The 15,405-nt window shown below is 40.0% G+C and overlaps 1 protein-coding gene and 1 pseudogene across 1 annotated transcript; one reads left to right on the plus strand and one right to left on the minus strand.

Moving 5' to 3' along the window:
* Positions 1-2,185: 2,185 nt before the first annotated feature.
* Positions 2,186-14,995, plus strand: WFDC8 (WAP four-disulfide core domain 8). Its single transcript, XM_023536035.1, has 7 exons — positions 2,186-2,273; positions 6,295-6,404; positions 9,566-9,706; positions 11,261-11,428; positions 13,469-13,609; positions 14,574-14,716; positions 14,955-14,995. Exons 1-6 carry the CDS (start codon positions 2,224-2,226, stop codon positions 14,711-14,713), a joined length of 750 nt encoding a protein of 249 aa, XP_023391803.1. The 5' UTR covers positions 2,186-2,223; the 3' UTR covers positions 14,714-14,716; positions 14,955-14,995.
* On the minus strand, positions 8,552-8,670 carry LOC111745179 (annotated as a pseudogene).
* Positions 14,996-15,405: the final 410 nt, after the last annotated feature.

Genomic DNA, 15,405 nt, shown 5'->3' on the forward strand with positions numbered 1-15,405 from the left:
CGGCAAATAAAAATCATATATATTTAAGGTTTTGATATAGGTATGTATTGTGAAATAATTACCATTATCAAGCTAATTAACATAACCATCACCTCGCATAGTGAGCTTTTTTTGTGCATGTGAGAACACTTAAGACTTGCTCTTTAGAAAATTTCAAGTATACTGTACACACTATACATTAGATCCCCAGAACTTGCTTATCTTGTAACTGAGAGCTTGTAGCCTTTGACCCGTATCTCCTCATTTCTGCCACCCCTCAGCCTCTGGCAACCACCATTCTCCTCTCAGCTTCAACTCTTTAAGATTCTACCTGTAATTGAGATCATGCAGGATTTGTCTTTCTGTGTCTGGCTTATTTCACTTAGCATAATATTCTCTGGGTTCATCCATGTTGTCACAAATGACAGGATTTTTTAAAAGTGAATTATTTATTTACACACACATATATATTTTTTCTTTATTCGTTCATCCATTGACAGACACTTATGCTGTTTCCATGTGTTGGCTATTGTGAAAAATGCTACAATGAATACAGGGGTGCAGATACCTCTTTGAGAAACTGATTTCCTTTATTTTGGATACATATCCAGAAATGAGATTGCTGATCATATAGCGGTTCTATTTTTGATTTTTTGAGGAACCTCCAGACTGTTTTACATAACGAATGTACCAATTTATATTCCCACCAACTGTGTACAAGAATTCCCCATCCTCTCTGATACTCACTATCCCTTGTCTTTTTGGTAATAGCCATTCTAACAGGTGTGAGATGACATCTCATTGCCATTTTGATTTGCATTTCCCTGTGATTAGTGATACTGAGCATCTTTTCATGTACCTGCTGGCCATTCGTATGTCTTCTTTTGAGAAATGTCTATTCGAGTGCTTTGTCCATTTATTAATTGTTATTCGTTTTCTTGCTATTGAGTTGTTTGAGTTTCTTATGTATTTTTGGATATTAACACCTTATCTGATACATGGTTTGTAAATATTTTCTCCCACACTGTAGGTTGTCTCTTTATTCTGTTGCCTGTTTCTTTTGCTGTGCAGAAGCTTTTTAGTTTGCTATCTCATTTGTCTATTTTTGCTTTTGTTGTCTGTGCTTTTGGGATCATACCCAAAAAAATCACTGCCCAGACCAATGCCAAGAAGCTTTTTCCATATGTTTTCTTCTAATAGTTTTACAATTTCAAATATTATATTTAAGTTTTTAGTAGATTTTTAGTTGGTTGTTGAATATTCTGTGAGATAAGGGCTCAATTTCATTCTTCTGCATGTGGATATCCAGTTTTTCCAATGCCATTTACTGAAGAGATTATACCTTCCACATTGTGTGTTCTTGGCACCCTTGTCAAAGATCAGTTTATTGTAAATGAGTGAATTTATTTCTGGGCTGCTCTATTCTGCTTCCTTGTTTTATATTTCTGTTTGTATGTCAATACCGTACTGTTTTGATTATTGTAGCTTTGTAATATATTTTGAAATCAGAAAGTGTGTTGCCTCCAGCTTTGTTATTTTTGCTGAAAATTGCTTTTGTTATTTAGGGTCTTATGTGGCTCCATATGAATTTTATGATTGTTTTTTCTATTTCTGTGAGAAATGTCTCTGGAATTTTAATAACGATTACATTGAATCTGTAGATCACTTCGGGTAGCATGGACATTTCAACAATATTAATTCTACCAGTCTATGAATATGGGATATTATTCCATTTTTGTGTGTCTTCTTTCATTTCTTCCATCACTGCCCTATAGTTTTCAGCATACAGATCTTTCATCTCCTTAGTTAAATTTATTCCTAAGTATTTTATTGTTTTTGACACTATTACAAATCGTATTCTTAATTTCTTTTCTGGATAGTTTGTTTTTAGAAGATCATGTCTTTAGAGGAGGCCTCTAGTTACTCTGCCTGAGCTTAAGGCAAGTTGTGTTAAAGAGGCTCATGGAGCTAATTATCCTCCTCAAGGTCTCCTGCCCAGTGACTGAGGCTAAAGTCACAGTCCTGGTTGAGTGGACATGCAGCAGAACATGCCATGCCATTGGAATGAGGTGCTGTGAACAGGAGAGCTCATGCATGGAAACAGGAAGCGAGGCCTAGTGTGCTGCCACTGGGGGAGAGTCGGGGGTCATGTTGGGGCCTTACCCGTAGCTTCCAAAGGTTGTAACCTGGAAATTCACACTATTCCCCCAGCTCCTGGACATCTGTAGATCTTTCAGTTGCAAAATGCTCCTCGGTTTACTGCAAAGAACAACCTCCGCCGTGTGGAGAAAGAGGTAGGTTCGATGATGGGATTCTGGAGAAACCCTTGACCAACGAGGCTCAAGAACCAAAGAGCCCACTGGGTTTGAAACATTATCCTAGGGAAAGTTGGGAAATAGGAAAAATTTCCCCACCATCATTCTAAGTGATGTAAATTCTTAGGGTCCCAGAAATTTATGCTAATTACTTTAATCTCTTAAAATAGCTTGCAATCTTACCACTACACATCTATTAAAAGTGCTAGCAAGTATGTGGAGCAGGTGGAACTCTCATATAGTACTAGTGGAAATGCAAAATGGTACAGCCGCTTTGGAAAACAGTTTGGAAGTTCCTATAATCACACACTTATCATATAACTTGGCAATCTCACTCCCTGGTATTTACCTGGTATTTATCTTAGATAAATTGTCATTTACCTAAGAGAAATGACAATTTATGTTCATATAAAAACCTATATGCAAATGTTTGTAGGGAAATTATTCATTATTCATTAGTTTATTCATTCACTAGTCCATTAACTAGTGAATGAATAAACAACCTCTAGTATATTCATACCATGGATGATAACTGGGCAATAAAAACTATAAACAACATACAATGACATAAATGAATCTCAAATGCATTATGCAAACGTGTTATAAATATCAATATTTTTTAAAAACTGCTACATAACTTTGAAAATGAATCAGGTGGGGTCAAACTATTATACTAATTTGAGACCCACAATCATCCATTTAAAAAAAATATGAAAAGCACTTTATCTTTAAAAGCTGGAAATTTTAAAACATGGCTCCTTCTCCCAGAACTCCTATTTCCATTCCTCTTACTCCACAGACTTTTAATCTAATGGATACATGTTATACTCAAAAGCCTTTTTTATTCATGACCTTTTCATACTGCCATGCAATAAAAACGTGTATAAATTAAAATTTAATGTTTACATTTACTGTGACCATAAGACACTAGGAATAAAAGGATATAATAATAATAATGAATTTATAAATAAATACATTGAAACTATTGATAAATGCACAAATTTTATTGATAAATATACAAAATTCTATAGGTAATGTATATAAGTAATGCATCGCTTAATGATATGTGGGTACATGAGAATAAAAAGAGTTTTGTTATACGTATGTCACTTGGTTCTTTGAACTTCTAGTAAGTTGCCAAAAATCAAATAATACCCTATATTATTTTATACTCAAAAAGTATACTCAATAATACTCAAAATTATTTTAATGATTTAATTCAAATATTAATTAATATCTTGATTAAACCCTCTTTCAATTTTTATAAAAGCATAGAATTCGAAGCCTGATACTTACAAAAGAATTTGTTTCCTAGTAATTAGAATATTGATTACAAACCACAAGCGATTTTCTTAATTTCTGGACAGTTTATCAAAAAGGCTTTACCAGCATTTACCAAATGATTAATAATGTTGTTAATTATACCCATTACTCTTTTATTTAGACGTTTTATTTAATCTGATACACTCGGTTAAGTGTTGGAAAGTTTGAATACTATTAACTTTGATAGACCGTTGATCATGCAGTTTTTAGCAAGTTCCTTTATCTTATTGCATGCTTTACACATATGTTTTTTTGAAAGCTTAGATGCTAAAGATTGAACTCACTGTATTTGTGGAAAAAATGTTAACTACATCAACTATTGGCAAAGTCAGTCCTCAATGAGTCAAATCAGACTTACTTTCCCCAACAACAAAAAACTGACTTTATTGGTCAGTTGAAATAAATGTTTTAATACACATCCTTGCAGCAACCACTGAACTTCTGAATTCAGGGAGCTAAAAGCACAGTGGCTTACCATGACTTTGTCACCTGAATGAAACAAGGCATTGACCCCTTAGTATTTCTTACCCACACTTTCTTCACTTTCCTCTCATGGGAAGCATCCTCAGGAAAATGCATTCTCAAATTGTCCCTTTGTTTGAAACTCAGAAGTTTTTATACTTGGGAGAAAGGCAAGAGATAGGTAAGAGTATGCCCCCTCCCCTTTTCAAAGAAAAAGAAGAACTTTACGAAAGAAGACAAAAAAAGAAGAATTGCAGACTGCAGGCTTTTTCTCAGGCAGACCAATTTTAGGAAAAAGTAAATGTGGAATTTAAAAACTAGGACATAATGTCCTTAAATCTAGCTTTGCCCATGCATCCTCTGGAAAATCTTCCTGTGTCCTCCATGTTATGGGTACACCAGCAGGAACAGGACTGATGTAGTTGAATCCACTCATTTTTCAAATGGGTGGACAGAGATAAAACCAGCTTAATTGACATAGTGAGTTGATGATGGAAACTGGACTCAGTCAAACTCTGTTCATTCCTAGTTTGTTGTTACTTCTACAGCACCCTTGTGCCTGTGTCTTCCAGGTCTGCCCTAGTTCCCCAGGGTCACCACCGAGCAACTCCTCCATTCACGTTTATTGGTTCCCCCATAGGACCCATGTTTGATAGTCTCTTGCCCAAATTCCTCTCTAATCAAAGTGGATTCACTCTTTTATTGTTGCCAGATTCAGCAAATAAAAATACAAGATGACCAATTAAATTTGAATGTCAGATGAACAACAAATAATTTGTTAGTATAACCATGGTCCTTATATTGCATGGGATATATTTATACCAAAAATTTTAACTAGACAGCCTGTATTATTTTTTGAAATCCTATTAATGTGTGTCCCTCTATCTACCTCCATCCCAGAAGCTCTGCTTCCTACTAACGACAACAGGCTAATCTGATCAACTAATTCTTAAGACTCAGTTAGTATGAGTTACCAGGTTAAAGGGTCAAATTTAAACCAAGAGGGTGACTTGATCTTAAGAATTTAAAGCACCAAAGGGCTTTTGGTTAATCTGGGGGAAACTGAAATTATGATTCACAGTCTGACTAGGGAACTCAAAAGCTAAAAATGTAATAGATACCATTTTTTTCATTCACTATATTAATTGTTGACTAAACATATAAAGCATTGATTATATGGCAGTCACCATGCTTTACACAATAATTTAATTAATTCTCACGTCTATGAAGTGAGTGTTATTACTATTTCTTTTAATTAAAAACTGGAGCTCAGAGAGGGTAAGTGACTAAGCTGGTAAGTAGGGGACACAAGACATGAACTGAGGTCTAACTCCAAACACTAAGGTTTGATCATTCCATACCACTTCATAAAAAAAAAGATATAGTTTTAGGCATCCACATAGTATGGCTCAGGACATATGGAGAGGATTCTACCTCTTTCTCAGTGTCTGAAGTTCCGTGAATAATACAGATGCATACTTTGGCATAAAGACATATTCTTTCTCTCTGTTCCCTGCCCCCTTCCTCTCTGCCCCTCTCTCTTTCTTCTTCTCTTGCTGTTTTGAAATTTATTTACTTCGACAGGTAATACAATAAGGTATTATCAGTTCTTCACATCATAAAAACAAACAAACAAAAAAATGTAAGAACCAGGAAGAAAATGGAGATATGAATGAGTGGGGGAAGGTCATCTATTTATGTGGTCGTCTGGGAGTATCATAGGCCTGGGTAACCCAGAAGGAAAAAGAGGGATCTCTGTTCACCCAAGGTCGTCTGGGATCTTTTTGTGCTCCTGAGGCACTAAGACCCAGTGCGATATGCCCACGCTTTCCTGAAATCTCATACCATTAGTTTCTTGTCACCAGTTGCTCACTAGTACCTGGGCAAACCAGCTCTGCAACTGTTCCAGACAAATCTCTGTGATGATCATATGTGTATTCTCACCCAGGAGCAAGACAATGGGTGAGTGTCTTGCTCCTGGGTAGACAACGTATGGAGCCATGGCAGAGTGTGGAGTCACTGGGAGGGTCCTGGGACTGAAAGTCATGCCCTACTTGTCACGTGACCACGGTCAAACCCCGTTCCCATGATGCATCTCAGTTTTCTCTTCTGCAGACCGAAGGAATTGGTGGGTTATCGCTAAGGTTCATCCCAGATGCTTTGTGTCTCTCTTTGGCCTGTGCCTAACCCCTGCCCCTCTTCTCATCCCACACAGGCACCTTCGTCTCCACAGTACCACCTTCTCCTGGAGGAACGGAACTCTCCTGCTGCTTCTCTCCCTCCCTTTGAATCAGACATTTGTGTCACCATACGTAAGAGTCAAGGGTGGGTTCAGAAAAGTAGCAGCCACTCTTTGTTAGCAGACATTCTTGGCACTGAAGGTTAGACATGTGGCAAGGACTTGTGTCTGATGAAGCCACTTCTACTGTGGCTTCAGAGAACTAGCTCTACTCACCCACCTTGGGCTCTTCATGTCCCTTCTGCCACCTGCTTCACCCCCCCCCCCAAATTATTTCTCTAACGTTTCCAGGTATGTGTCTTTTCCAAGTTTAATTTTTAAAAATTAGTCAGTCACTAGACAGGTGCCTGAGGTCTGGCAGAGGATCAGTGAGGAGGGTGCTGGAATAATCAAAGCAAAAGATGGGAGGAGTCAGGTGCTGATCCGGGGCAGTCGTAGTAAAGAGAGTGAAGAGATGGAGTTTGGAGAGAGATTTAGAAGATCGAATTGACCCAAGTCCATGACTGAGAGGATGCGGGGTTGATGGAGAAGGAGGAGCAGATCTCAAAGTTCTGATAATACACCGGGGGACTATTGATGTCAAATGTCGAGATGAGAACAGAGAGAAGAAGGCGCTGCTTAGGCATGGGGAGACATTGGTTCAGTTTTCAACATGCTGCAATGGCGCTGCTTACAAGCCGCCCAAATGCTGTTTACCCCAGACGGTTGGAGAGAAGTTTTTACCCTGGAAGAGAAGATAGGTCTGGAGGGAGATAAGGGAATCACAGTTGGGATCGTTGCTGGAATGGGTGTGATCACCCAGGAAGTATGCGTCGAGTAATGACAGGAGAGGATCTAAGACCAGAACTCTGGGCAGTGTCCCCAGTAACAGCAGAGGACCCTCTGGTGTGTGTGTATCATGGAGGAGACGGTACACACAAGGTAAGTGGCTGAGAACAGCTGACAGCAAGGAAGGAGGATTCTAAGAGTTCAGGGTGACAGTGGGGAGAGGAACTTCAATGATTAAAACCCCAACAAAAGTTTAAATGGCCTCTCGAAAATAGGAGACAGGAAGAACTGGTTGGAGTCAGCGCTAGTGAGCGGGAAGTTTGTCTTCATAATCCCAAGGTTTCTAAGCCTCTTTACCTCTTGGAAGGTGTTCCGGTGTGATTTGCTTAACTCTTCCTGTGGCCAAACCTAGAAAAGTGGTTTCCAAGTAGTAGCTTATATTATGGTGCCCAGATGGCTGCCTCGGGATCACCTGAGGCACTGAAAAAAATCTGAGTCCCTAGGCCTCACTTTCTAGAGATTTTGATGAAGTCCATAGTCTGTTTGCTAAAAGATGCACAGATGATTCGAACGTACACTCTAGATTAGAAATCATACACTCCTCTTAGCTTCAGGCTGTCCTTAGCTTCAGATGCCTTAAGGGAGCAATGAAGGGTAAGAAATACAGTTGGAAAGTACTAAAAGTCTCAGTAGCCAGTTCTCGGGGGACATGTGGGGCTTCTGGAGTGAGCCATGAATTGGAAATCTCACATATTATCCTAACCGACCTCAAGTTTTTAAAAAACATCTGAAATTAGGAGGTTATACTAATGATTACTTGGGAGTTTCCAATTCTAAACTTCTGTTATTCTAAGACTCAGTTGTATCCAAAAGCGTCATGCCTCTCTGGTCAGGTTCCACTGGAGAGAGGCTCAGCTTAGAGCCACAGAGCCACATGAAGCACTATATTATCTTTCTGGTACAGCATAACGATTACCTGTAGGTGAGAAGTCTGGCATGGTGTGTCTGGGTTTTCTGCTCAGATTCTCACCAGGTTTCAGTCAAGATCGCAGTTCTCAGTTGGGACTCAGGGTTCTCATCTAAGCTCACTGGTTATTAGCAGTATCATTTCCTTGCAGTTGTAGGACTGAGGTTTCCTTACTGGCTGTGAACTTCTAGCAGCCACCCTCATTCCTTGCCACTTAGCTTCCTCCCTCTTCAAAGCTACTAGTAGCATGATGGATTCCTCTCTGGATACTTCAGATCGGTCTGACCTCTTCTTCTCTGCCAATCAGGGGGAAAAAGCCAAAACTCTTCTTTTTAAAGGACTCAACACATTGGATCAGGCCTACCTAGATCATCTCCGTATCTTTTATTTATTATTATTATTATTTTTTTTAGGCGAGGCAACCCTTGGTTGGCCTCACAGATTGTAAGGACCTTGTCAGCTTACAATCCCTTATTATTTTATTTATTTATTTTTTTACGCCTACAGCACCTGGTCTTCCTAGGTGGTCTCCCTTCCAAGTACTAATCAGGCCTGACCCTGCTTAGCTCCCGAGATCAGATGGGATGGGGCTTGTTCAGGGTAGCATGGCCGTAGACCTTAATCTCTGTATCTTAAGGCCACCTGACAGGACTTTAATTCCCTCCACAAAATCCCTTCACGGCAGTACCTAAATGAGTGTTTGATTCAAGAACCAGAGGACTGGAATCTCAAGGGTGCAATTTTAGAATTCCACCTACTCTAAGCCCTGAAATCAGGAAGCCATGTCTAGCCCTAAAAAAGAAAGGTAAAAACCCCATATCTGCTAAGCTCTTAGCATGCGTCGGGCACTGTGATAAGTGCATTATACGCATCGTCCCACTTCATTCTTACAAGCAGTCTGTAAGTTAGAGATTGTCATTCTCATTTCACAGTTGGGGAACTTATAACTCAGACAAAGGAAGACATTTCTGCCCCCCGCACCCCAAGATTATTTAGCTAGTTGTGTTGGAGTCAGGCTCCCAAGCCAGATCTGTCTTACTTATAAGTGCTCCTTCCTGCCGTGATTTCCTCCCCCCTTAGAGGTAATTTTGAAGTCGTAGAGTGGGACTCAGGTTGGTCTTGAGCTCACAAGGAATCAGGGGCCAAAATCGGGCCTCCTGACTCCGACTTCCATGATATTTCCACCACTCCTCACTAATTAATTTTCCTTGTCTACTAAGATATTAGAGACAGAGGAGCTAGAAATTAAAATATTAAGTTTCAAAAGGAGAGAGGATCTCTTAAATTTAAGACAGAGTGCTTGGTGTCTATTTAAGAAGCTTCCCCTCTAGTTCTACCCACACACAAATTCCTATCTGAATGGGCTAAGAGTGGAAGAAGCTACACCTAGTCCCTAAATATTGAAGGTTAAAGGTAGAGGACAGGGCCGAGAGAGTTTTCCTATTCACCTTGGCCATGGGAGAAGACCTGAAACTCTCAAGGGATGTGAATTCAGCCACGTCTTTGTTGCAGAGAAACCAGGAAAGTGCCTTAAGGAGAGGATCAGCTGTAATGCTAGTGTTCCTGACTTGTGCAGTGTGGACTCTGACTGTGGTGGATTCCTGAAGTGCTGCTCTTTCGCCTGTGGGAAAAAGTGCATGGATCCATACAAAGGTGAGACTTCCAGGCTGAGGGCGGAGGTATCTTTTGAGGTGTCCTACTTCCTGCCCGGTCCAGAACTGGCAGAACGATGCCCTGGGGTGGCAGGACAATGAAGCCATTGTTCCTGCTTTTCTCCTTCTCTAATTAGAGTCCCAACTCTCAAGTACATGCTCATTATGTGTCAAGAGACTATGATTTGCACTGTGGCAAATATAAACCTCAGTCAGCTGAGATGCTGGAGTTGTTGTTGGACTGATCTCCACGGAAGTTTTCGGGTAACTCAAAGTATTGAGCATCTAATAATAGGGAAGGGTGCATTTTTACATCCATTCAACACATATCTACAGTCAATGTCCTTTGGCCAAAGACTCTGATATGGCGTGAATGATTCTAAGACCCACAGAACCAATAGAGATTAATTATGAGCCTTTATTAGCCGGCCGGCGACTGACTCTTTACCACGCAAGGTTAGAGAAGATCAGACCCCAGCTTCCAGAGGAGGCAGCTTATAAAGCCTCCAACTACATCCTTGAATAAGCAAGCAAGCAGATTACAAGAAGCAGAAGTTAGCCATTAACGTCTTGTACAAAGATAAATGTATCCGGGGGACTCTCAGATCAAACAGGGCCTAGTAGACAGTTTTATTACTTGCACCTCGGAATGTTGTGCTTCTCCTGGGGGCTGGCGCCTGGAGATATCACCTCCCTGTAACTGAGTTACTGCTCTTCCTGGGGGTTGGCGCCTGGAGATAACACCTCCCTGTAACTGGAGAATTTCCACTTTTACAACCCTTAGTAACATACCTGTAATTGAACAAGTTAGATTTATGACTCGTTGCAGTGAAGGAGAATGTTCACCATAGAGAACCTGAGGCATCTCAGTAAGAAGATACTAGAAAGAATTTACTATAGGATTGAAGCTTTAATTGGGTAATTTCAGGGAGAGGCTAAGGAAATTGGAGTTTGCTCTAGATTGGGTGAGGCTGGAAAGTGGGACCAATTACTATGAGTATCTCAGTGACTCTTATCTATGGAGAGGGTAGACTGAAGTGAAGTTAAAGCTGTAATTGGTAGAGAAGCACCGATCACTCACAAATGCTTGGTGTTTTGTGGGTTTCATAGTGATCCTTTTTTATTCTCATTTTATCATGGTCTCAGAGTGACCTGTTTCATGTGGATGTCCTGTGAGATGGCTTATGTCCAACCAGTCATGCAGGGCTGCTTTTTTTCTTTCTTGGTATTTCATTCTTTCTATGTTTCAGGCACCGCCTTAGGCACTTTGGATATAGTTGATGGACAAGTCTTGCCCTCTCAAAGTTCAGAGCAGTAGAGAAGAAAGATCAGCTCCAATGTATTCTCATATATTCGCCCCTCGTCTTTGCAAGGTAGAAATGATGCTCAGAGATGCTATGCAATGTATTCATAGTAGAGCTAGGACTAGAATGTTTACTGACCATGGCTCTTTTTATAACTTGAATGGTAACACCACGAACTATACAAAGGCTGAGGGTATGACCACTCCCCTCCCTACCTTTTATGTTCTCCTCTCTTTGCTTCCTGCCTTCAGAACCCTGCATGCAACCTTTAAACCCAGGAGACTGTAATGATACTTCAGTGCGCTGGTATTTTGACATGCAAGAATATATATGCAAACCCTTTAAGTACACAGGTTGCCTTGGGAATTCCAACAACTTCTTCAACAAGAAAGAATGCGTGGAAGCTTGCTTATTTACTGGTAAGACTAATATTCTTGGCAATCTGAGGGCCTAGTCTAACTAAGAATAGGATACCAGCAGGGGCTTTGAGGTTAAACTGCCTTGGTTCAAGTCTTAGCTCTGTCATTTACTGGTTGGTGGTCTCGGGCCAGTTGCTTGCCTTTTTGAATTTCAGTTTTCTTGTCTATAAAATGAAGATAATAATACTATTATCTAATGGAGTTGCACCAAAAAATGAGATAGTGCACATAAAGTGTTAATAAACTTTGGCTAATGGGACCTGAGAGCCCAGTTTACCCCTTGGAAGCAGGTGTTTCCCCATCACATTGATCCGTTGAGTATCACCTGAGGACTCACCAAGAATGAAGCATAGAGAGGCCAGCTCTGGAATCCCATGTTGTAGGGGTAGGGCATGGAATAGGTAATGAGTAGGGTGTGGTGAAGGTGAAGGATGTGGATTCACTCTTTAGTATAATAACCATCACCAGTGATGCTGGGAGACAGGGTCCTACAGAGCTTAGGAGCCACGTGACCTGGATTAAAATTTTACTTTTCCACCTACTGTAAATTTCTTCACCTCTTTGAGTTGCAGTTCTCTTCCCTGTGATACGAGAAAAATAGCAAAGACCTAATTGAGTTGTTGGTGGGATTATAAGTAATCAAGGACACAAAGATTTGACATGGTGGCTGTCCAATAGTGTGGGCTCGCTAAATGATAACAGTTGAGATGATGACCGTTGATCTTCAAAATGCAGCACCATGTGATTTACAAGGCAGCATTAGAATTTTGAACTCAGATTCTGTGAAGCAGGCTGAAAAGTTTCCCAACATCACTGCTTTACAGAGGAGGAAACAGAGATGGAAAGTTAGTTGTCCAGAGGTTCACGATGGGCCAGGGTGGAACTGGAATTTTAATTCCAAGGGCACGGTGAGCCTAACTGGCCACGGCAGTCCTGACTTGATGAAACTATGACCACAAGCTTCCCTTGTGGGAGGCTTTAAAGAATCACATTGCAACGGGCAAGACATTGGCCCTATTGCTGGGGCTGACAGAAACAAGAGGCTGGAAAAATGGGTTTGGACTGGTTTGTGGAAAGTTAAGGTTTGGGGCTCACAGAGAATCTGACAATAGTTCTGAGAGTCAAACACACCACAGTCCGAATCCGACCTTAGGAAAAAGAAGTAAAAAGAAACACTTTCGGCCCTCATAGAATTTGCAGTCAAGGTAGGACAACAGGAGACATACAGACATACATTCTTCGAGAATCTCGAAGAATTAATTTAAATACCATTTGTGTCCTAGCAACCCACAAAGTTGTATCTCCAGCCCGAATCTGACTCCCAAACTCCGACTGCTTACTCTGCACCTCCACGTGGCTCTCATACATACTGAACGTCTTATCTTTGCTTTCCCATCTCTTGTCATAGTTCTCCCCATCTTGGTTGAAAAACCTTCTAAATCACCCTTGATGCCTCTTTTTCTCAATCAACATCCATTAGATTAGGAAACGATTTTTATATCAACCTTGAAAATAGATCCAAAGCCCGATGGCCTCTTAACCACCTCCACAGCTGTCACCCTGATCAGAGGTGCCATCTTGTCACCTAGATTATGGCAACAGCCTCCTAACAGGTCTCCCTGCTTCTATCTTTCCATATTTACAGTCTATTATCAACACAGTAGTCACAACAGTTCTTTCAAAATGTGAGCCAGATCATGTCATTCCTCATTCAAAGTAAAACCAAGTCCCCTAAAATGGATTACATTGATTTGCGTAGGTTTCACACAATTACTCCTATTTTATGGAGAAGAAAACCGATGTCATTCATTAAGTGGCGGGACTGGAACATTACTTTGGGGCTTCAAACACCAAGCCTAACTCTTTCTACTACATCCCATGAAATGGTGAGGCATTTTATTCTTCTGCAGTCCGCTAGAGGTGGGCAGGGTAGAATGCATCAAGTCACAGAGATACTAGTTTTGAAGAGAAAGAAAAGTTGTTTGAAGGGTGCTGGGATGGGGTGGGATTTAAAGGAGCTCATATCTGCTCTTATTTTAGTCAAGGAAGGACGGTGCCCATACTTCCCTTTCAACAACCATATGGACTGTTCAGATCCATGTAAGAGTGACAATGACTGCCCTGGAGCTGAAAAATGTTGTGGTTCCATGTGCGGCTTCGTTTGTGCCGTGCCCTGGACAGGTGAGGACTGGGATATACCTCCCGAAGCCTGCTGGGCTGAGGCAGTCATGCTGTCTCCTAGGCTGACCTTAGAGGTCTTTTGGGAATCTTTACTCTTTTGATGTCCAATCAATATTCTCATGTCACCTTCCTGATCTTGGGAGACTATTGTGCTATTCTTCAAAGACTACCCTGAATGGTATCACTCTCCATTTTTCCCCATGAAAACTTATTTATCCTGAGTCTCATTGCAATGGCCTACAAGGTGACAGTATTGACATATTTATACAAAAACAAAAACAAAAACAGCGGAACCATTGAGTATATTCCTAATAAGCCCTTATGTCTGCACAGAACTTCAAAGCATATATAGCATATTCACATCCTGTAAGGTGTGCTGGAGAGAAGATTGGTAGCAAAATGCTGTTGGGATCAAAGTGAACTCTCCAGCATGTAGAGCTAGTGCTCATTCCCCCACATAGTGCTGAGATAGATAGTATGGTCTTGTCTCAGGGATTGTCAGTGTTTCGAGGTACAGCATGCATGGTGCAAGGAGTCAAAAGCTTTTCAACTGACTTTGACTTTTCTACTGGTTTTCCATGTGGCCTTAGGCAACTCATTTCCCCTGATATTGTCCTCAATTTCTACAGTTTATAAAACAAGGAAGTTCTGGGTAACCTCTAATACTCCTTGTACTTCTTGTGCTCTGGGATTAGATACCCCAAATTCACTAATTCTTGTAAGGGCAGGCAAGAATACCATCAAATTTTACAAGTCAGAAATGGCAAAGACTTTTTGATGCTTCTCAAATTATTAGCCATAGAAAGTTGATACTCTGCCTCCTTCACTCTATTGTTACTCTAGCGGGAAGGGTAAGAGGCTTAATCAGAAGAAAACATTGCTCAGCGTTTTCAAGATTCCCCCAATTTGTCTCAAACTATGATCAAGTATTTCAAGATCAAGTGTCTTGTTTTATCCTATACAGCTAAAACAGGTTTCTGTCCACGAATGCCCTCAGTGTGTCCCAAAATTAATAAACCCGAGTGTCTGAAAGATGAGGATTGCCCACTGATGGAAAAGTGCTGTTCGCGTTGTGGACTGAGGTGCCTAGAACCCGAAAGCTAGAGAGTAAGTAAAAAATATTATTGTCGAAATAATTAATTGTGATTAGCATAATAAAAAAACAATCAATTTTGTCTTGTATCCAGCTACTCTGCCAAATTATCTTATTAAGCATAACGATATGTATAAAGTTACTTCGATTTTATATATAATCATATTATCTGAAAAATACTCATAAATTTGACTCTTATTTGTTCCAACTTCACGACTTAACTTTGTTTTCTTGTCTTCTTATATTACGCAGAATCTCCAAAATAATGTTGGAAATAAAGGTGATGGCAACTATCCCTATGGAGTTTTTTTATTTTAAAGTCAATGTCTTCTGCTGTATAAAATGACATTTGTTGTTGGGTTTGGGTTGTTTCTTTTTTATTCATTTATGGCTGCTATTGGAAATTACTGCTGAATATTAGCAAATTCATTTTAGGCATCTAGTCATATAATAATTTTTCTTTTACAATTTGTTGATATAATAACTTACATTATTAAATGTTCATATGTTGAACCATCCTTGTATTTCTAGAATCACCTTAATCATATGGAGGTATACTTGTATTAATATGCTGTTGGTTCTTTTAGCAAATAGTTTATTTAGAATGTTCACATCTACAGTCAAAAGAAAAATAGGTATATGACTTTTATTTGTTCTGCTATTCGAGTCATACTACTTTCAAAAAAACAAGCATGGGAAACTA

The sequence above is a fragment of the Pteropus vampyrus genome, unplaced genomic scaffold (genome assembly GCF_000151845.1).
Source record: "Pteropus vampyrus isolate Shadow unplaced genomic scaffold, Pvam_2.0 Scaffold147, whole genome shotgun sequence".
Classification (NCBI taxonomy): domain Eukaryota; kingdom Metazoa; phylum Chordata; class Mammalia; order Chiroptera; family Pteropodidae; genus Pteropus; species Pteropus vampyrus.